Source organism: Staurois parvus, unplaced genomic scaffold, assembly GCF_062004578.1.
Source record: "Staurois parvus isolate SC_StPar_1 unplaced genomic scaffold, SC_StPar_1.0 ptg000077l, whole genome shotgun sequence".
Classification (NCBI taxonomy): Eukaryota; Metazoa; Chordata; class Amphibia; order Anura; family Ranidae; genus Staurois; species Staurois parvus.
The window spans coordinates 5459643-5481359 of record NW_028317873.1 but is presented as its reverse complement, the minus strand read 5'-3'; the positions used below and the strand labels follow the sequence as shown (position 1 = coordinate 5481359).

Sequence of the window (21717 nt, the reverse complement as noted above, 5' to 3'; positions counted from 1 at the left end):
ACATTTTAACTCAAATAACAGCAGACCGGCAAATAAAAAAGCATGATTTCCTTTGTGTATGCATGTTGAAATGTATTAGCGGTAGTGATGGGCTGAACACCCCCGTGTTCGGTTCGTGGTTGAACATTTGAACCTAATGAAAGCTCGACCGCAAACTCTGAACTCAATGTAAGTCTATGAGACTTGAACTTGTAAAATCAAAAGTGTCCATTTTGAAGGCTTATATGCAAGGTATTGGCCATAAAAGGGGTATAGGGACCTGGGTACTTCCCTGAGGGACAAGAATCAGTGAAAAAAAAAATTCAAAGAGTACCATTTTTAAAGGGGCAGTCATTTTTCATTGATTAAAGTAGAAAAAAAATCCTTTAAATGTCATGCCTGGGGTTCCCCTTAAACTACCTGCAAAGTTGCACATCTGTATGTGTACAGAACCTGCTGCAGCAGGACTGACAATTTTATATAGAAAAAAACAGCGTGGGATCTCCCTCAAATCATAAAAAAAAGTGTGTGAGGTTCCCTCCAATAGCATTACCAGGTCTTTTAGGCCTGGTGGGACTTTTAAGGGGAACCCCACCTCCCAAAAATGAGGGGGAAAGGTTTGTGGGGATTCTCCTAAAAGCCATACCAGGCCGAATTGTTTACATCTGACTGGCAACTGTCAGACCTGCCATTATGCGGCGAGTGCTCAACGGGTGCGGGCGGGCTGGTGGAGGTCTGTGCCCGGATCAAGGGTCTCGTAGGAATTTAGGGGGGACCCACACTTTTTTCACCCATTTTTTGGGGATGGGGTTCCCCTTAAAAGTTCTACCAGGCCTAAAGGGCTTTTAATGGGAACCCCACGCACTTTAAAAAAAAATGAATATGGGGTTCCTCCTAACCTTCCTACGAGGCCTGGTAAGGATGGGGGGGCTGTTTTGTTTTTTTTTTTAATGTATTTTTTTAATTAATTATTATTATTATTTGTTTTTAATTTATTTATTTTTTTCGAGAAGAGCATTTTCCGCTCTGTCTTCAACAGTGTCTATCAACACACTACACAAGGCTGCTGTGATTTTGGCCAATCATGGCTCTCTGCATTGTGCTGTAATTGGCCAAAGCATTGCACCTGACCTCTGATCAGGTGCATTGCTTTGGCCAATCATGGCTCTCACAACGCACTGTGAGAGTGCAGTGCATTGTGGGGCGTTCGGCAGGCGAACAGCTTATGATTAGCAGTAGTAAAATTTCACAGCGATTTTTTTTTTTTTTTTTTTAAATAAAACATGCAGCTTCAGTCACAAAAGATGCTCTTAAAGTATTTTCATATTCTCAGCATAAATAAATGAAAACCATTTTCAAATAACTTTCTGTTTTTGAGGCACTGTGATGCAACACTGATCGGTGAGACTAAGCTCTTTTTCACACCAGTGCGACTTGTCATGTGACTTGACAGATCAAAGTCATATGACAAGTCGCACCCCATTTGTGGTAATGGAACTGTTCAAACTGGTGCGACTCAAGTTGCTGCCACTTTAAGAAAGGTTCCTGCACAGAATGCCAGCAGGCTGCAATGAAATCGAAACTGAATAGTCAGCTTTAACCCTTTGAGGACCATAAGATTACGGAACGCCAAAAGAATCAATTTTTTGTTTTTAAAGTTAGTACACTTCAGTTGCTGTAACTAAGCCATTTCATGAAATAATTGGCAAAAAGCTAGATCCATTTGTTGATAAGAACTAATATTTTGACTCAAACCAAAAAAAAAAAAGTATTTTAAGTTCTTAATCAGATGATACAGGCAATTAAAAACATGGGACAAATACGTCCCTTGGTCCCTGAGTAATGTGACTTCAAAGCCGCACTGGTGTGAACCATAGCTTAACTAGGACAAAAGAGACTGGGGCTGATTTACTAATGGCAGGCCTTTTTTTCTCAGAGAATAGGTGCAGGTCGTTTTCCCATTTGAGTCACCCTTGTCTCTGTGCCCTTACCCACCTCTGTGCACCATCCACCCCCTACCTACATCCCAATACTGCACCTTTTAGAGAATACAGAACCACCATTCATTTTGTATCAAGTTATTTGTATTGAATTTGTTAATAATAACAACAAGAAAAGCAGTAAAATAGATCTTCCTGCAGCCAGCAACAATAGATTTCCCCAGCAACAATAGATCCTGCAGCAAAAATAGACCCCCCAAAACAACAAAATACACCCCCCAGTAATGATAGATCTACACCACCAACAATAGACCCTCATCAGTAGCAATAGATCACCCAGCAGCACGCATCAATATACCCTCCAGTATCCACCAAAAATAGACCCCTCTCTCAATAGAAGATCCCTCCCAATGATATCAGACCCCAAGACGCAATAGATCCCCCAACAGTAACAATTGACCTCCCCAGCAACAATAGATCCCCCAGTAGCCAGCAACAACAGACCCTCCTGCACACCCAGCCACCCCTTTCCATTATATACATTCAGTGCTGTAGGTGCCGGAACTGCGTTCCCCCGTGTTCCCACTGAAAAAAAGCCCTGACTAAAGGCAAATTCATTGAATGAATGAGGTGAAGCTCTTCTGACTTCCATCATCCAATCATGTACAAGCAAAATGCTGTGTTTTTCTTTTCCTTGCATGTGATTTGGTATCCTTTGCAAAGCGAAACTTCACCACATTCACTAAACACGTACGCATGCAAAGTTAATTGCTTATTTTCCCATAGTAAATCAGCCCTGCTGTCTCTTCTATCCTAAGGGTGTAGAAATAATGATCACACCTGTTGCAGATGTGACTGGGCTCCAGGCAGATCGCTTTTCAGAGGGGCGGCAAGGGCTGCTGCAACTGTGAATGAGCCCATACATGTATTGTGATATAATACTATATACAGTATAGAACAAGATACTGTACATTTTTCCCACTCAACAGATACTTTGAAAGCCCCAAGAGAAAAGGAAGACAATGTTGCAAACACGTCTTCCTGTTAAGAAAAAAAAACTTTCTAGTAGTGCAGCTTTTTTTCTTTTCTGCTTGTTTTATTTTCTAAGAGATGCATGAAGTATGTATTCAGAGAAGTTAAAAGTGTTACTCAACCCAGGACCCTGCATTCACTATATCTGGTCTCCCAGGACCCTGCATTCACTATATCTGGTCTCCCACAGTACACACAACATGGGAATGCAATTATTTTAGTAAATATAAACTGCTAAATACCTTTTCTCATCAGCAGTTAGAACCGTTTTGTGACTTCAGCAAAGCACTGGTTGAAGCTTGTAGGAGTTTTCTTTCTGCTCTAGGAGGAAGCAAAACTTCTGTCTGGACAGCACTGATTGGCCCTGTGCTGATCACATGCACTCTCCCAAGGGGAAAACAAACATCTCTAGCAATACACACCAAACTGAGCGTGTGCATGTGGGCACGGGTTCAGTCTGTCTTATCAGGTGGACATTTGAACAAGAGGAAGGGCAGAATAAAAAACAGGACTAAACAGCCTTTTTACACAATGCAGAATTATTAACCCCTTAGCAGGGGCGGACTGACAACTCATGGGGCCCCCAGGCAATAGGGATCATGGGGCCCCTGTGTCCTTGCCCATACTCAAAAAAGCCTATGAAAAAGGTACCAGGGGCATCTCATGGGGCCCCCTACTGACCCCGGGCCCTCGGGCAGTGCCCGAGTTTCCAAATGGTCAGTCCGCCCCTGCCCCTTAGGTTCCACAGTGAGTATAACAAGCATGCTTTACTGCATATACAGACTGATTTTACTGTTGTGGGTTTAGTAATACTTTAACTTTTATTCAGGGAGATAAAAATCCAAGTGCACTGCAATAACGGGAAGTCATTGTTTTACTAATCTCTGCTAAAATATTCTGACAATGGGCTTGCTGTTAATGCTGTTAAATTTGCAAGGGAATTTTCCCTTAGGTTAGTGAATGAGGTGAAGCGTTTCTGACTTACATCATCCAATCATGTGAAACACTGTGTCATTTGTTTTATTTCCTTGCAGGTGAGTGTGTATTCTTTGAAAAAAGTACATTTTCACCACATTTACTAAGCTATGGGAAACGTTCCCTTGCAAAGTGAGGAGCCTATTTGCCTTTAGTATATCAACCTCATTGTGTAAATAAATGTATATGACATGACTGATGTCCTGCTGATGATAGGGAAAATGTGTGGAATGTTAACTATACAGGGGAGGGCTGCTTCTTTGATTCAGCTGATTACAGACATGTCATACTGTGTATATCAGTAAACCTGGTTCTGATTCTGGGGTAATAGAAGTCCTAATACAGGATGAAGAAAAATGATTGCAGTGGGGTCCTGACTCCCCCTGTATACCCCCTATAGAGGGTCTAGAAAGGATTCTTCTCCTCTGTTGTCTTGCTTATGAAATCCAAAAAAAAATTACTAAACATAGCAAAATAAAATAATTAATCATAAAGCCACAATATTATATTAAAACCCTTTTTTGTTTTTTTAGGTTTATATCATTTTACATGGTGAAGATGGTGTATCTGAAACCCGAGAGCTATATTGTCCTGACAGACCTCTGTTTGAGAGAAATTCAAGGAATGTATTTATAATGAGGTAATGTGGAATTGCATACTCTTATAAAATAAGTTTCCAGTGAACTGCTGAACAGTGGTCACCATTACAAAAAGGAGGATGAATCTTCAGACAGCAATACATATGGATATGGGATATGTTTTCCCTTCCTCACACAATACAAAATTAAAAAACTAAAAAAGTTTGGGATAGAGATACATTATATTGCCAAAAGTATTGGGACGCCTGCCTTTACACACGCATAAGCTTTATTGGCATCCCAGTCTTAGTCCGTAGGGTTCAATATTGAGTTGGCCCCGCCCTTTTCAGCTATAACAGCTTCAACTCTTCTAGGAAGGCCGTCCACAAGGTTTAGGAGTGTGTCTATGGGAATGTTTGACCATTCTTCCAGAAGTGCATTTGTGAGGTCAGGCATTGATGTCAGATGAGAAGGCCTGGATCACAGTCTCTGCTCTAATTCATCCCAAAGGTGTTCTGTCGGGTTGAGGTCAGGACTCTGTGCAGGCCAGGCAAGTTCCTCCACCCTACACTTGCTCATCCATGTCTTTATGGACCTTGTTTTGTGAATTGGTGCACAGTTATGTTGGAACATAAAGGGGCCATCCCCAAACTGTTCCCACAAAGTTGGGAGCATGAAATTGTCCAAAAGGTCTTGGTATGCTGACACCTTAAGAGTTCCCTTCACTGGAACTAAGGGGCCAAGCCTGACCCCTGAAAAACAAGCCCACACCATAATTTCCCCTCCACCAAACTTTACACTTGGCACAATGCAGTCAGGCAAGTGCCATTCTCCTGGCAACTTCCAAACCCAGACACATCCATTGGATTGCCAGACAGAGAAGCATGATTGGTCACTCCAGAGAACATGTCTCCACTGCTCTAGAGTCCAGTGGCGGTGTGCTTTACACCACTGCATCTGACGATTTGTATTGCACTTGCTCATGTAAAGCTTGGATGCAGCTGCTCGGCCATGGAAACCCATGTCATGAAACTCTCTATGCACTGTTGTTGTGCTAATCTGAAGGCCAACTGAAGTTTGGAGGTCTTTAGCTATTGACTCTGCAGACAGTTGGCGACTTCTGCACAATTTTCTCTTCAGCATGCGCTGACCCCACTCTGTCATTTTACATGGCCTGCCTCTTCATGGCTGAGTTGCTGTTGTTCTCAGTTGCTTCCACTTTGTTATAATACCACTAACAGTTGACCATGGAATATTTAGTAGCAAGGAAATGTCACGGATGAACTTATTGCACAGATGGCAACCTATCACAGTACCACGCTTGAATTCCCTGAGCTCCTCAGAGCGACCCATTCTTTCACAAATGTTTGTAGAAGCAGTCTGCATGCCTAGGTGCTTGATTTTATACACCTGTGGCCATGGAGGTGATTGGAACACCTGAATCCAATGATTTGGAGGGATGTCCCAATACTTTTGCCAATATAGTGTACATTTAAATGTTGGGGTTTGGCTAAATTATCATGTATTATAATGAAAAATCACTAACCTGACAGTGCTGGATGGACATACAATATTTCAGATTTTTTAAAAGCTGAACATAACAATACAAATCCTGTAGTTGCTGACTTTTAATAAAAGGATATCTCCTGTCCCAGGATCCAGCGCCATCTTCACCCAGGCCATTCTTCACTGGTCTTCGTATCCCCGGCACTGCCATGTTTACTGTGCTAGGCAGCTTTGACTCCTTGCGGCTTCACAGCCAGCTTCCCTCTGTGCATATGCAAGGCGGGCTACAATTTGTGAATGGTCTCACAGACCTGTGCCTGTGATATGTTCCAGAAGGTTGTGGGCAAACAAGAGGTGGGGGCAAACTTCTTAGATCACTTACTGGGAGTGCGTACTTATTATGTACCAGCTCCCCAAGAATATTTTTTATGTGGTTGGAGGCAGGAGACGGACATAAAGTGGAACTTCCCCTGTAGGGTAAAGTTCCGCTTTAAGGTGAAATTTCACTTTTTTTTAATAAGAAGAAATAATCCTATCTGGGTGATCTACATATAGTACATTGAAAGGGTTTTAACAAACTGTTTCTAATCTCTACCTATTCTGTTCTGAGGAAATAGCTGTTTGTTTCAACATGTTTATTCTAAGTTGATTCCTGAATGGGAGGGTCTTCATTCCTTATACTCACCCAAGCAAATCTCAGTGTTCTAATGAGGGGTGCCGAAAATGTGACTTGTATCTTTGTGCAGACTTATGGAAAAAGCAATCACAAAAGCAGGAATTTACATTTCTGGGAGCATTCCTACTTTATACACAATGCCCCCAGGTTGCCATATTGCATTGAAATGTTGTTTATATTTTTAGCATCGTTACAATGGCTGTAAACTGAACTGAAAAAGTAATTTTAAACAATGTTACAAAATGGCTTGTGTAGGAATATTAGATGCTATATTTTTTTGAATGAAAGTGGAGTTTTCCCTTAATAAAGGTTTAGTTAAAGTGTAACTATAGGCAAAATAAAAAAAGAACATTTATTATTCAGTCTGTCACTAGCACCCAGCAGTTCCTCCTGTTTTATCACCAGTTGATACTGTCCGTAGATCCGTTATTTTTCCACTTCCTGCAATAGGGTGACAACCATGGCCGAATCTGGGGGGAGGGTGCTAGGGTTGGCTATGCCTCCCAGATTTCAGCTGCACCTACTCCCCACCTCCCCACAAAGACAACTGCCACCCCGGACAATGCCTGCCTGCTGAACCATAGTGTACTTTCCCTGTCCTTGCGGCTTTGTAGAGGTAGTAAATATACTGTTACGTTAAGTCAATTATCGGGAGCGGCCTGTAACACTTCCCTATCCTCTAATCACATGAGGTTTTCCCTCAGAGATCTTCTGTACCTCCCAAGGCAGCCAGAGTTGGTGGCCAAGGCCAGGGGTGTGAATGCCCCCTCCACTCCTCCCACAGACTCCTTCACTCAGGCTGATCCCACAGTTGAGGAAGGTAAAAGAGAAATGGACACAGCAGACTGGGGAGTCTTCAATCACCAACCATGCTGTATGTGACTGAGAACACTGTCACAAACAGCATGCCACAATACTGGTCCAACCTGCCACAATACTGGTCCAACCTGCCACTATACTGTCCTAACTTGCCACTATACTGTCCTAACTTGCCACTATACTGTCCTAACTTACCACTATACTGCCCTAATCTTCCACTCTACTGTCCTAACCTGCCACAATATTGCCCTAAACTGCCAACATACTGCCCTACCCTGCTTCTTCACTGCTTCACTTAAAAAAATTAAAGGAACATAGGATAATGAAAAATATCAACCTACAGAGGACTGAACTCAAACACACCTCGAAAATCAAAGTGAAAAAATTATGCAGCAAGCTGGTCCATTTTGCTGAAATTTCATTGCAGCAACTCAAAATGGTACTCAGTATTTTGTATGGCCCGCACGTGCTTGTATGCATGCCTGACAATGTCGGGGCATGCTCCTAATGAGACGACGGATGGTGTTCTGGAGTATTTTCTCCCAGATCTGGACCAGGGCATCATCAGGGCATCACTGAGCTCCTGGACAGTCTGAGGTGCAACTTGGCAGTATTGGATAGACCAAAACATGATATCCCTGAGGTGTTCTATTGGATTTAGGTCAGGCGAGCTTGGAGGCCATTCAATGGCATCAATTCCTTCATCCTTCAGGAACTGCCTGCATACTCTCGCAACATGAGGCCGGGCATTGCCATGCACCCGGAGGAACCTATTACCCACTGTAGCAATTGTGCACACAGAGCCAGACGCGGCCCTCCATTTTGTTAGGAATTCTCCATGTTGTCCCATCATCCCCCCTCCCTCTCTGTTCATCCACAGTGACATGTGCCCTGAGTGATGAGAAGGATCACAGGCAGCCAAAGCACAGCAGGGGGTTCCGAGCTATAAAACCTCACAAGCTGGGTGCCTAGCTGTCTAAGAAACTGTGCAATCTGGCATATCGTAAAAGTATAACCCAAGCCTTTCCCTGAGTTCAAAGACATTCCAGAGGAGTAATAAACTAGATACCACATTCAAAATCCATTTTCCCCCTATGACTCATATCTTGGAATATGAGAGACTTACATAAAAACCAGGTATATCTTCAGATTGGTCACGATAAGACAAACCGTTTGATATGTCACACTCCTTAGCTGGCATACATAGAAAAGCAGAAAAGTATATCCCTTGAACCATTCAAGTGTATATTTCATATTTCATATCTAACCGTTCCACAGATGCGTCTGCATATTAATCTACCCGCGGGTGGAAGTTTATGTGTACCTAGGACAAGTTATGGATCATAATAGCAGCTATGAGAGCTTCTAGTCATAACTTCGGGCTCCACCTACACCTCCCTCGCCAAAAGGAGACCATTGGTTACTACTAAAAAGAGACACCCTGCTGAGACTCTATAAAAAGGGCTGTTATGCTTAGAGTTGGGGGTGTGAGAGAAAGCAGAGTCTCCTGCGTTTAACATCGAAACTAGCAGTAGAGACAAGAAATCCTTTTTGGCTCATGAGACTTGAAGCTGCTTAACCCAAGGCTTTTTGGCAAGTACTTATCTACCTAAACTTCTTTCTGTTATCTTTTTGCTGTGTTATTGTTCTCTGTATATTTATATATATATTGGTTACATATTTTTTCTGTAAATATTTTTATTGCACCCTTTTGACCTTTTAGTAATAAATCTTTCTTTCTGAAAGTGTTGAACTGTTTCCAAAGTTCTTTAATGCAACTTACGAATTCCTGCCGCCGAAGAGCGCTACTATGTGTGTTTAACCCTCTGTATAACCTGTCTGCGGTGACAGTGGTATACAGACGATTATCCAATCATCCTAGTGTTATTGCTGATATTGCCGAGTTTCCTCTTTCTCTGTACAAAAAGGAGGTGGTGGCAGTGTGAAAGGTTTTTTGCGTAATTAACCTTTGTGTAAATAGGCAGTTTGATCCTGTCATCTATGATCCTCCCATTCTTTTAATGTCCCCAATCCATCTGCTATAGTACAGAGCAGCAGTGGCAAGTCTGCACATGCTCTGTTTGGTGTGTATTGCTAGAGAGTTTTTTTTTTTTTTTGGGAGGGTGCATGAGATTGGCACAGGGACAATTAGTGCTGTCTGAACAGAGGGTCAGGGGTCATGCAGCCTTATAGGACAGTCAGAGGAGAATGAAAACTCCTCCTACAAGATCAACCAGTGCTTGGCCGGACACTGATAGAAGTCGCAAGACTGCTATATACTGCTGATTAGAAAAGGTATTTACAGTTGCAGTTTATATTTACTAAAATAATTGCATTTCCATGTTCTGTGTATTGTGGAAGACTGGATATAGTAAATGCAGGGTCCTGGGTTTAGTAACACTTCTGCAGCTTTATAAAACACTGAGCAAGTTGCTAACTTCCTTGCTCTGTAGTAATCAAGACTGTTGCTCTGTAAATTCTATTCCTGGTTTTAATGCAATCCAAAGTAACTTAATCTGAAGATTAGATATAAATCTAGCAATATATAGGGTCTTCTTTTGAACATAAAATTGATCTAGCAGTAGTGTTTACTTGTTTTCCTGCATAACTCATTATTCAATGTATGATCTGAAATTTAGCTACTGTGTTTTTTTTGTGTTTTTCAGTGTACCTGATAGTCTGGGTCCATTATGGAAGATTCATATTTGGCATAACAACAGTGGTCAGTCTCCAAGCTTGTACCTCAGCCATGTGATTATCAAAGACCTGAAGAGTAGGACCAGCTTCTTTTTCTATGCGGAGTGCTGGCTAGCAGTTGATGAAGGAGATGGAAATGTTGAACGTGAATTGACATGTGCAGGACATGGATTAGGCTTCAGGCGGGTAAAAAACTTTTGTACCTGAGACACAAAGCCACTAAATTGAATTCAGTGCGTGTAAACCTGATGTGATGGAATAGATTCACTATACTATTATGTTACCATGTATAAACCTTTTCACGCAAACAAAGCACTTCAATGTGACATATAAAATGCTTTAATTAACCACTTGCCTACCAGGCACTTATACCCCCTTTCTGCCCAGGCCAATTTTCAGCTTTCAGTGCTGTCGCACTTTGAATGACAATTGTGCCGCCACGCAACATTGTACCCATATAAAATTTGTATAATTTTTTTCACACAAATTGAGCTTTCTTTTGGAGGTATTTAATCACCACTGAGTGTTTTATTGTGTGCGCTATAAACAAAAAAAGAGCAAAACATTTGAAAAAAAATATGAAATTTTTATCATTTTTTTCACACAAATAGAGCTTTCTTTTGGTGGTATGTACTCACACTGGGTTTTTTATTTTTTGCACAATAAACAAAAAAAAGAACAAACATTTTTAAAAAAAAAGTTTTTCTTTGTTTCTTTTATAAAATTTTGCAAACAGATAATTTTTCTCCTTCACTGATGTGCGTTGATGAGGATGCACTGATAGGCAGCACTGGTGGCACCGATGGGTGGCACTGATGAGCTGGCACTGATATGCAACAATGGTGGGCACTGATAGGCGGCACTGATGGCCACTGATAGGCAGCAGTGATATGTGGCACTGATATGCGGCATTGATATGCAACAATGATGGGCACTGATGGGTGGCACTGACTGGTGGCACTGCTGGGCACCGATGGGTGGCACTGCTGGGCACAGGTGGGTGGCACTGCTGAGCACTTGTGGGCGACACTGCTGGGCACAGATGCCCGGAACTGGTGGGTGGCACTGCTGGGCACTGATCCTCAGGGCACTGATTATCAGTGCCCTGATGATCAGTGCCGATCCCTCCTCTGACAATTGCCGGTTATAGGCAGTACTTTCCTCACTCTGTGACAGCGTGAGAAATGTGCAGCCGATAACCGGCAACTGCATTTACTGGTGATCTGCTGTGTCATTGGACACGGCTGATCACGTGGTAGAAGGCCGCTGTGATTGGCTTTTTACCACATCACGTGGTCACGGAGGGCATCATATGACGCCCTCCCAGAACTGGCCAACCGCAGTAAAGCCGTTATAACCCATGTCATTTTTTTTGCCATCTGTGCCCCACTGGGGAGATTTATCTTCACCCCCTGTCCCATAGCCAGAACAGGAAGTGACCAGAACTTTCCCAGTCCCCAGTGGAAGATTTCCCCTCTCTTCCTGTTTTAGTGACAACTCAAAATTTTGGATTTTCTTTCATTTTCACTATTGATGATAACAGTAAACAAGGCAAATAGAGAGAGATAATTTCCTAATGGGAGCACAGACAGTACTAAAAATAGGTGTTCTAATCCCTCTACAATCTATCCAAAACAACAAACAAGTTGCCTTTATTTATACTTTAACATGCTGATAATGTCTGTATTAAGCTGATTGTGTTTACTTGTTTATGTAAATGAAAATTGAAAAGACTAGAAATCCTCCTAGGGTGTTTATACCTAATTCACATTTGTTTTTCCTGCCGAAGATAATAGCTAGATCAGGAAATGATCTTATGTCTACCTTAGATCTGTGCAGCCATTGCTTAGCTGAAAGATTTTCCTAAATGATTGCTATTGTAGCCTTGAATAGGGCTGGTGCAAGGGATGTTCCCTTAAGTTGGCCATAGATGGATTGAAATTCAGGCACTTCAGCAGAGACTGGCCCAATTTTGATCCATCTATGGCCTTTCAGGCTAGAGAGAAGCCATCAATCAGTCTAATGATAACTTCTGTTGCATATTGGAAAATTCTTGTTCGACCAATTGGCTGCAGCTCTGGTCAGTGTATTCTGACAGCAGAGAAGTCCTGCTATCAGAATAAATAGCGAAGCAGAGAGGATTCCCCCATACACCTCGATTGTGTAAATGGGGGAATCTGTTTTTTTGTTTGTTTGTTTTTAAACAGTCCATCTATGGCCAGATTTAGCCATACAATTATGCATGTTCATACCATTCCTTAAAACATTTATGCAGTGGTCCTATACTATAACACCTGTCTTGTGTTTGTTGGTACCTTTATTGTGGGTAAAATTGACCTATTTATCCATCATGTTGTACAATATTTTTCTGTGTCTTTATTCCCAGCTCTTCTACTGCAAATTCACACAATTTCTGGAAGATTTCCATTCTTGGGGTTCAATCTTTAGCCGGCCATCTTACAGTTGGTTCAGTCATACTCAACGAATAACCACATGTTTTGTCATGTGCTTGGGGTATATGTGTTTCAACGTTATCCTCCTTCACTGGAAAGAAGATCAGGTAGGCTTCCTTCTGATTTACCAAGAACAGTCATTTAATTATAACATAGCTAACAAAATGTGTGGACATATGAGTTAAAATCATAAAAGAACTATTCTTGTGACCATACCTGGACAGCATACTCAAGATGTGGCAGAACCATAGTTTTGTAAAGTGTTAGAATTCTAGTTTTATCTCTTGATTAAATACCCTTTTAAATGCATGCTAATAGCCTGCTGGTCTTGCTTGCTGTAGCTTGGCATTGCATGCTATTGCTTGCCAAGATCTCCAATGACCCCGAATCTTTTTCCATCCTTGATTCCCTCAGAGTTTCACCTCCTAGCTAGTAACTTTCATTCATATTTTTATCTTTGTGTGTCATGTAGCTGTCCATCCCATTCACTTGGTCTACTTGTAAAGTGGCTTTATTCTATTGTGAAGTTATCATACTACTTAGCTTTGCATCATCAACAAACACTTAGATTGAACCTCGTTATTTCAACCTCTATATCATTTATGAACAAGCTAGACAGAATATGTCCTAAGGCAGATCCCTGGGGTAACTCTAGACCAGGGGTGGGCAAACTTTTTGACTTGAGGGCCGCAATGGGTTCACATATTGGACCCGGGGGCCGGACTAGCTGCTGGCCGGCCCAGCCACTACCATGCCATCCATAGTAAGTATAGTAATATTCCCCCATAGTAAGCATAGTAATTCATCCCCCATATAGTAATTCATCCCCCCTATAGTAATTCATCCCCCCTATAGTAATTCATTCCCCATATTAATTCATCCCCCATATTAATTCATCCCTCATATAGTAGTAGTAAGTAAGTAGCAAGTAGTAAGCCAAGTCCCCCCTGTGTCAATTTACTTACCTTTGCTCCGCGCATTCTTCTCGCCGTGTTCCCGCGCCGTTCCGGTCTTCAGGGCGGACTGTGAGTGGAGCCTAGCTCCCCTCACGTTCATCACGCTGCCCCGCCTACACACATCCTGACAGCCAATCACTGGCTATCAGGATGTGAGTGGCAGCGAGACTGGCCAATCATTGCATTTGAGCGCGCTGCCCTGGCTGTTTTTTTTTTTTGTATCGCGCTCCGCGGGCCGGATTAAAAGGTCCGCCGGGCCGTAGTTTGCCCATTGCTGCTCTAGACCAATTAAAAAATATGCCATTAATTGCCACTTTCTGAATACGCTACTGTAACCAGTTTTCTATCCAGGTATAGATGATTTCATCAATGCCAAAATACCTTGACTTGTGAATTAAGCATTTGTGGGGTATTGTATCAAATGTCTTAGCAAAATCCGGATACACCACATCCATGGGCCTTCCACTACCCAAATTACAGCTCACCTCCTTATGGGAATGTTTAAAGGCCAGCAAGAGTGGCCTTTCATAAATCCGTGATGAATACTACTAATGATACTATTCTCTTCAGCACATTTTTGGCCATTTTTGGATATGGTCCCTTACAATTCCTTTCAATAGTTTAAACACTATTGATGTTAGGCTGATTAAACTGTAGTTCCTGGGTATATACATATGTTGAACTTCCAGTGACCAGTATGAGAGAGTGAGAGCAATAACACCAAATTTAACACACCTGCTCCTCATGCACACCTGAGACCTTGTAACACTAACGAGTCACATGACACAGGGGAGTGAAAATGGCTAATTGGGCCCAATTTGGACATTTTCAATTAGGGGTGTACTCACTTTTGTTGCCAGCGGTTTAGACATTAATGGCTGTGTGTTGAGTTATTTTGAGGAGACAGCAAATTTACACTGTTATACAAGCTGTACACTCACTACTTTACATTGTAGCAAAGTGTCATTTCTTCAGTTTTGTCACATGAAAGATATAATAAAATATTTACAAAAATCTGAGGGGTGTACTCACTTCTGTGAGATACTGTAAAATGGGGCTGGCTACAATACTGCTAAGGTCTTTGAGAGCTCTCACTTGTAAGCCATCCACCCTGTTTTTCTAGTCTTTTTTGAACCCTGGTCTCTGTCAGTCACAAGGGTACATTTAATATACTGTTATTAACATTACTGTCTTGTTTTTTATGCCCAACATTTTCCTTTATATAAGCGGAGGAGAAGAATGTATTTAATACAGTTGCCTTCTCCTTATCACTTGCAACCAGCTTCTGATCATCCTTCATGGGAATAATATGTTCTTACTATTAATATATTTTAAAAACATTTTGGGATTTTTTTTTACTCTCCTCAGCAATGTGTCTCTTGTAATCTATTTTAGCTGCACTGATTGTGCTCTTGTCTTTCCTATATTATTCTTTGTAATTTTGGAATGCCGCTGGTGACCCTTCTGCCTTATATTTTTTAAAGGACAGGTTTAACATTTGTTCTTTCATATTTTTTGCCTATTGGAATGCACTGACTAACAGCATATCCTTGAAGTACTCCCACTTTTCTTAAGCGTTCTTTGTTTCAAGAATTTGATCACATTTGTATCATGTGGTATGGAGCAGACCTTAGTAAAGCTGGTTCTTTTGAAATTTAGTGTTCTTGTCCGACATTTGTATCTTCTTTTCCTATCATTTATGGCAAACGTAATTACTCTGAGATCACTCCTTCCCAAGTTATCCTTTACTTCCACATCTGCAATCGTTTCTGTGTTTTGTTATTAGTATGTCCAGCCAAGCATTATTTTTAGTTGGGGCTTCTACCATTTGACTCTTGAAATTGTCCTGCATCACATTCAAGAAACTATGAGCTTTGATTGAGTGCATAGCTCCATCTGCCCTCTCAATATCGGATAATTGAAGTCCCCCATGATTATAACATTGCCTTGCCTCCCTTGCCATGTCATCTCTAACTGTACAGATAGATTGTTCTCATTCTTTTCTTTAACATTTTTCCATCCTATGGCCCTGACAACTCTAAGAGACCATCCAAAAGCCACTACTGCGCATATAATTCAGTTTCTAAGTTTCTTTGCTTTTCTGGAGTACGTTTCTTCAGAGCTGTCTGCAAGCAGAGAGAATCAGAACCTGAATTGTGTGCAGTAGTGTCCATGACTCCCTGCAAAGCCTCATGCTGATACTTGCAATGCTGAGGCTGACAGCAGGAGCAACTTGCTGATATTTAGTAGCTCTCCGGAGATTTCGGAAAGTAGGAAGCCAGGAAGCCTGGGCTTGTTCTGTTAGTATAGAAATTTGTAGTGGTGTTTGACAGAGTATTTAGAATCTTGGCTGGCAACTTTTCCACTCCAAAGGATTTCCATTGTCCATGCCTTGTGGCTGAATAGATCGAATAACTCATCTATATATTCCAATATGAATTAAGAATTAAAGATCAGGGATATAAAAACATAATGGAAATACACACCATATACCTGTACCTTTTCCTTTTTTTGCTCTCCAGATTTTAAAATATAAAGCTTAATTTTACTATAATGTGTTCTATTATCATCACCATAACCAGTTTTTTTGCTATATTATACTGTAAGTCATAAACTTATTTATTTAATATTTAAGCACAAGATTTTATATATTATATGTCTTACAAGGGTAGTTGAATGATTCCATGTTACATATTGTTTAACAACAGTGAAAGCTGTAAAAAAGCATCTTATGTATTCAACATGCACATGCAAATGTAATGTTTACATCTAGAAGCATGAGACCAATCAGATCATGTCCTAACCTTGTTTTTTTATTTAATTGATTTTTAAGTATACTGCTGAAAATGGCCTTATTGACATTTCTATCACTTCCCTGATATCCGGATTTCAGTCTACAATGGTTGTGTATCCAATTGCATTGTTATTATCTCTTCTGTTTAGGTATAGTAAGGTAAGTTGAAATTCCAGTAAGTCCCAACCTTCATATCTTTTATTCCACAATCTAACATCTTTTGCTGTAGCAGACTCACATTCACAAATGTTTCTTCTTCTTTCCCTTGTAGAAGGTGAATAAATATCTCAGAGAAGACCATTCTAAGATTAAGGTTTTTAATATGAACTGCCATGAAGGTGAGAATAATAAAACCATTTTAATGCCATAGGAAAACTCTATTATTGCACACCACATATGGCTTTACCAGTTTTTACTTTTGGCACATGTATCAATAAAATTGACATACTTAAAGATATCTCACTGAAGACATATACAATATTTTGTCAGAATAGAAAGAATAAGGATTACAAAATGATAATCTTATTTTGTATATCCCATTGTACACCTACAAATGTGCCTAAGGCTGCTCATAAACACATTAGGGTTGATGTACTAAAGATAAATATACTGTGCACTGCAAGTGCAGTTGCTTTAAATCCAAGGGGAAGCTCTGAAATGAGGTGAAGCTCTGCTGATTTCTTTTATCCAATCATGTGCAAACAAAAAAGTTGTTTTTTTATTTTCCTTTCATGTTCCCCTAAGATCTAGATTAACTGTACTTTCAGTGCATTTGCAGTACAATTCCAAGTGCACTTGAAGTGCACAGCCCATTTGCCTTTAGTAAATCAACCCCATAGATTTTTTCATTCAGGCTGTAGACTGAATGAAAAAAATCTAAAGGATTCCTTTATTCACACTATTCAGCACAGATGGACAAATCTTATGCTACAGCTATTGTATTCTGACAGCCACCATACTTAAAGTGAAAAACTAAAAATGTCTACTTCCTCTATATAAATAATATGCCTGGAGGTTGTCCTAATCCTGTCTGTGAAGGGGCGCATTTGGGGGACCTTTGGGGGGGTTTATGTTGGGTTTTTTTTAAGAAGAATGGCAAAGAATGTAATTCGCGAACAATTTAAATTGTATCTTTTTTTTCTTTGCAAATTTTATTTTTGCTGTAGCACATCCTACAGTAAGAATGAAAAAAATTGTGTAGAACCCCCCCCCCCCGCAAAATATATACCAAACCCCTTGACTCTAACATGGATTTTAAGGGAATATCTTGTGCAAAAAAAGAAAAAATGTGTGAGGTCTCCCAGAAAATCCTAGAATCTGGTATGGATTCTAAGGGGGACTTCACACAAAACAATTAATAAAAAAGGTCCTCCAAAAATCCATACCAGACCCTTCATTCAAATTTAAGCATGCAGTCTGGCTGGCCAGGTAAGGAAGGGGGGTGGGGTGAGTGTGTGCCCTCATTCCTGAACCAAACCAGGCTACATGCCCTCAAACCCCCCCCCCCCCAGCAAAGTAGCTTACCCAAGGTTGATGACACGTCCTTTATAAAATAAAAATCCCCCAAAAATGCCCCTAATTGTAAATCCTCTGTTAATCATGATGTCCATTGCCGCCAACTTGTACACATAGCCTAATGACAGCTCCCCGAGCTTTCCTCCGCTATATAGAGGAACAAAGGGGATAGTGGTGTCATCACTGACAAAATATGGCCATGGCCAATGTCAGTGATGTCACTGTTATCCCCGCCCCTTTGCTTAAAAATAGCTGGGATTCCCCATGACTTCAGTCATTCCTAAGGACAACAGACGTGCACCATGGAAAGCTACCATAGATAGAAGCAAAAAAGAATGGATACTACTTCTATGTATGATGCATGGCTCCCACTGAACAGGAGACTGAATAGGCTAAAGTAGGTTCGGAGTCAGACCAATCCATTGGCTCATTCCTAATGGTCAGGTTTAATATATTAATTACCATACAAAAACACAATATAAACTACACATTTCCTACTTGATATAAACAGTGCAGTTCTGGAGCATTAATTAGCAACTGCTACTTGTACATATCTGTTGCATCTACATACTGTATATGTTATGTGTGCATACACACAGTATAAGTCTGTGTCACTTATTTATTTTAACTACTGAGGAAAAGGCATGAACACTTCCAGGTTCATTGACTGTTCAAGAAATCAGTAAGAGCAAATGTCTCTCTACTCAATCCACAGTCATGCTCTTGAGCACAAATGTCAGAGAAAAACACCATTTCACACCCATGATGTAATGGATGAATCTTTGGCTAAAAAAGTGATGGACAGCCATGGAGTATCCATTATCCTCATGGCAATGAAAGGATTTTCAAAGCTCTCAACTTTAAAGGAAGGTGCAATTAACTAAACCTCTGTTTGTAGTTTTGTGACTCCTGCACACCACTGGTGTCTCCAAGACCAAGAGCCTAGATCCTTATTCCATAATTTATAAAAATAATACACATATACAACGTATTGGTATGCTTGTTGCCACTTTTAAATAATAATGGACAACAATGGATTAAATAACTAAAATGCTTGGATTGTTCATTGTACAGGAATCAACAGAAAATGATGATTGCAATAAGTATATCGATATATACAGTTGAATTACTCTGTCTTTGCAAACTGCAGGTCATCAACATTATATACAAGAAGCAGACACTGTTCTTCAATCTAGTTTGGCATGGCAACATTTCCAGTACTGGGCATATGATACGTGGAAGAAGAAATATCAGGTATTGGCATGTGAGAGACATGATAATCCAAATATGAATAATTTTCTACATGTTATTAAACCATAGTTTTAAACATTTGTTTAAAATTCTGCCAGAAACAATAGGCTTTCCATAGGCACAATAAAATATAATGACTATGTTCAGTTGCACCTATCGAATAAATGAGAAGACTGTACTAATCAGACTTGGTTTTTGCAAGTAAGCCAAAACAACACGTGGATCCTTCATTAGCATTACTACAGTGGTGTTAATGGTTTGTGCTATATCACTAAGCATGGACTATCATTGACAAAGGCAACATATTTTCTTAGCCACAGCCCATTTATGGCACATGATGTCCTTCATGCTACAGTGCCTATGTTAGGACCCTTGCATACATGCTGTCACAGAAAAAGATACTTATTGGGTGACCACCCCCTTAGATCCATGCTTTCTAGGAAAAGTGGCAGATCTTCCCTCACCATCCAAGAGGGATTTCAAAATGCATTACTTTGGCGGTGTCTCCATTGAAAATGCCTAGTTGTGGAATATCCATTATGGTGGAGGAAATTCCACCACTGCCAGTCAAGTCTCTTTTAGCTTCTGCCTGATAAACAGCAGTACCTCTCGTCAAGGTATTTCACAGCTTTTTTAAGGCTGCAACAGGCTTGACAACAGGCACCAGTCACACAAAGCACATTAATCTATTGGACAGTGAGTAGGATTTAAGGTTGAAATAGAAAATCTGAGAAGGGGACACCCCAATGACTACTGCATGTTTAGGATGGACCATTGGACTCTATCTTCTCTTTTGAACATTGCACACGTATATGTTGGTGCAAGAGCATGCTGTGTGATATCCATCTATACTGAGTTCAATACCATAGAGGGGAGCAGGATTAATTCTGTGAAGGAGATTATGAACTGCTTTTTTGACTTACATTTATATTGATGGTCATTCTGATGCAGTGAGGTCTAGTTCAGTAGAAGGCTGGATTGCACGTGGAGTACTGAGTTATACACATTGGTGGATTTATTTACATCTGAATACTTCACATAGTGATAAGGACAGGGGCGGACTGACAACTCATGGGGTCCCCAGGCAATAGGGGATCATGGGGCCCCTGTGTCCTTGCCCACACTCAAAGCACACCCAAAAAAGCCTATAAAAGGTACCAGGGGAATTTCATGGGGCCCACTACTGACCCCGGACCCTTGGGCACTGCCCGAGTGCTTGAATGGTCAGTCCGCCCCTGGATACAGATTATTGTTCCATGTGTTATTTTGCTTGATTTACTCATTTTGTTATGTTCACTACCTAATAATATTTGTTTGTTGTATCTTTTGTTTATAGTTTGCAGCACATATTTGAGGTATTTGTATGCACTGAATAATTACATAGTAGCAAGGTGTTACTATATATACTGTACATGTGAAGTGAAGAGCCTTGTCAGACATGGCATAGCAGTATTTGTACTTCACAAGGGCATCTGTTTGTTCCCAGATAGCTTAAACCAGCTCACTTTTATTAAAAGTAATCAAGCTTGGATCACAAAGAACGTCTACAAACTTGCTGTGGATGCCACCAATTAGCCAGGGTATGTCCCCTACACTCATAATAGCCAAAATGTTTATTTGTTTAATATTGCTGCTTTTGCCTGTGTACAGATTAATAATGCTTCCAAGCACCAACGTTGCTATCTCCTGGGACATAATCTCATCCATCCATGAAAGTAGCAACTTCTGCAGTCTACAACATAACCGCAAGGGTTGCAGAGGTGGTAACGGTTACAAGAAGCTTTGGTTATCTTCTTTCTTTTAAAGTGATTTGTCTACAGGGAAGTGGATGTGGCTGTATGTTGAACACTACTGCAGAGAAATATTCTCTTATCCTTTTTTGTTTGTTTTAGAGAGATATTTCCACTTCAAGCATTCACTCTACAGATGGCAGAAGAAAACACAAAAGTGGTTGCCCCTCACCTACTCAGAACTCTACTGGAATTGATGACTGCAGTTGTAATATTAGTCATTGTCATACACCTGGATTGAAAAACATCAGGGATTGCTCAAACGGCACTTGTGTGCAACAATCATCAGGTAAAATGTAACACAAATAAAGTAGATGTCAGTGATTTAAAATCTAACACTTTTATGCTGGCCAGACACTAGACGTTTTGAAGATTTTACATTTTCACAAATCTTTTTGTGGTTAAAACATCGTAAGTTTACAATCTACATAGCAAATCTAATGGTATCAAAACATAATCATGATGCAAACTTGACCACACATTCCTAAAATTCAAGAAAACATAGCTGATACATTTTGTATTTCAATGGTTTTTATTAATTTTAAACAGTAGAAAACAGAGGCAACAAAACACACCCACGCAGGGGCTATCAATTGCACCGATAAAAAAAGGCATAATAGGGAAAACAACGCTCTAACTCCAACAAGGCAAAACGTATGCCCACGCAGAGGCTATCAATGGCACATAAGTTACAATAACATCAGTGAAACTCTGACTATCGCAACTAAAGACAGCTGTCCACTGTCACACCAAAAC

At 40.6% G+C, this 21717-nt stretch overlaps 1 protein-coding gene across 1 annotated transcript in view; it reads left to right on the top strand.

Moving 5' to 3' along the window:
• Positions 1 to 21717, top strand: part of PKD1L1 (polycystin 1 like 1, transient receptor potential channel interacting) — a gene marked incomplete at its 5' end in the record, with an annotated part of 209426 nt that overhangs the window by 126412 nt on the left and 61297 nt on the right. Inside the window, 6 exon segments of the mRNA XM_089669435.1 lie at positions 4460 to 4566; positions 10172 to 10388; positions 12589 to 12762; positions 16445 to 16564; positions 18995 to 19174; positions 21064 to 21250. Of these exon segments, the coding sequence (XP_089525561.1) occupies positions 4460 to 4566; positions 10172 to 10388; positions 12589 to 12762; positions 16445 to 16564; positions 18995 to 19174; positions 21064 to 21250 (985 nt within the window).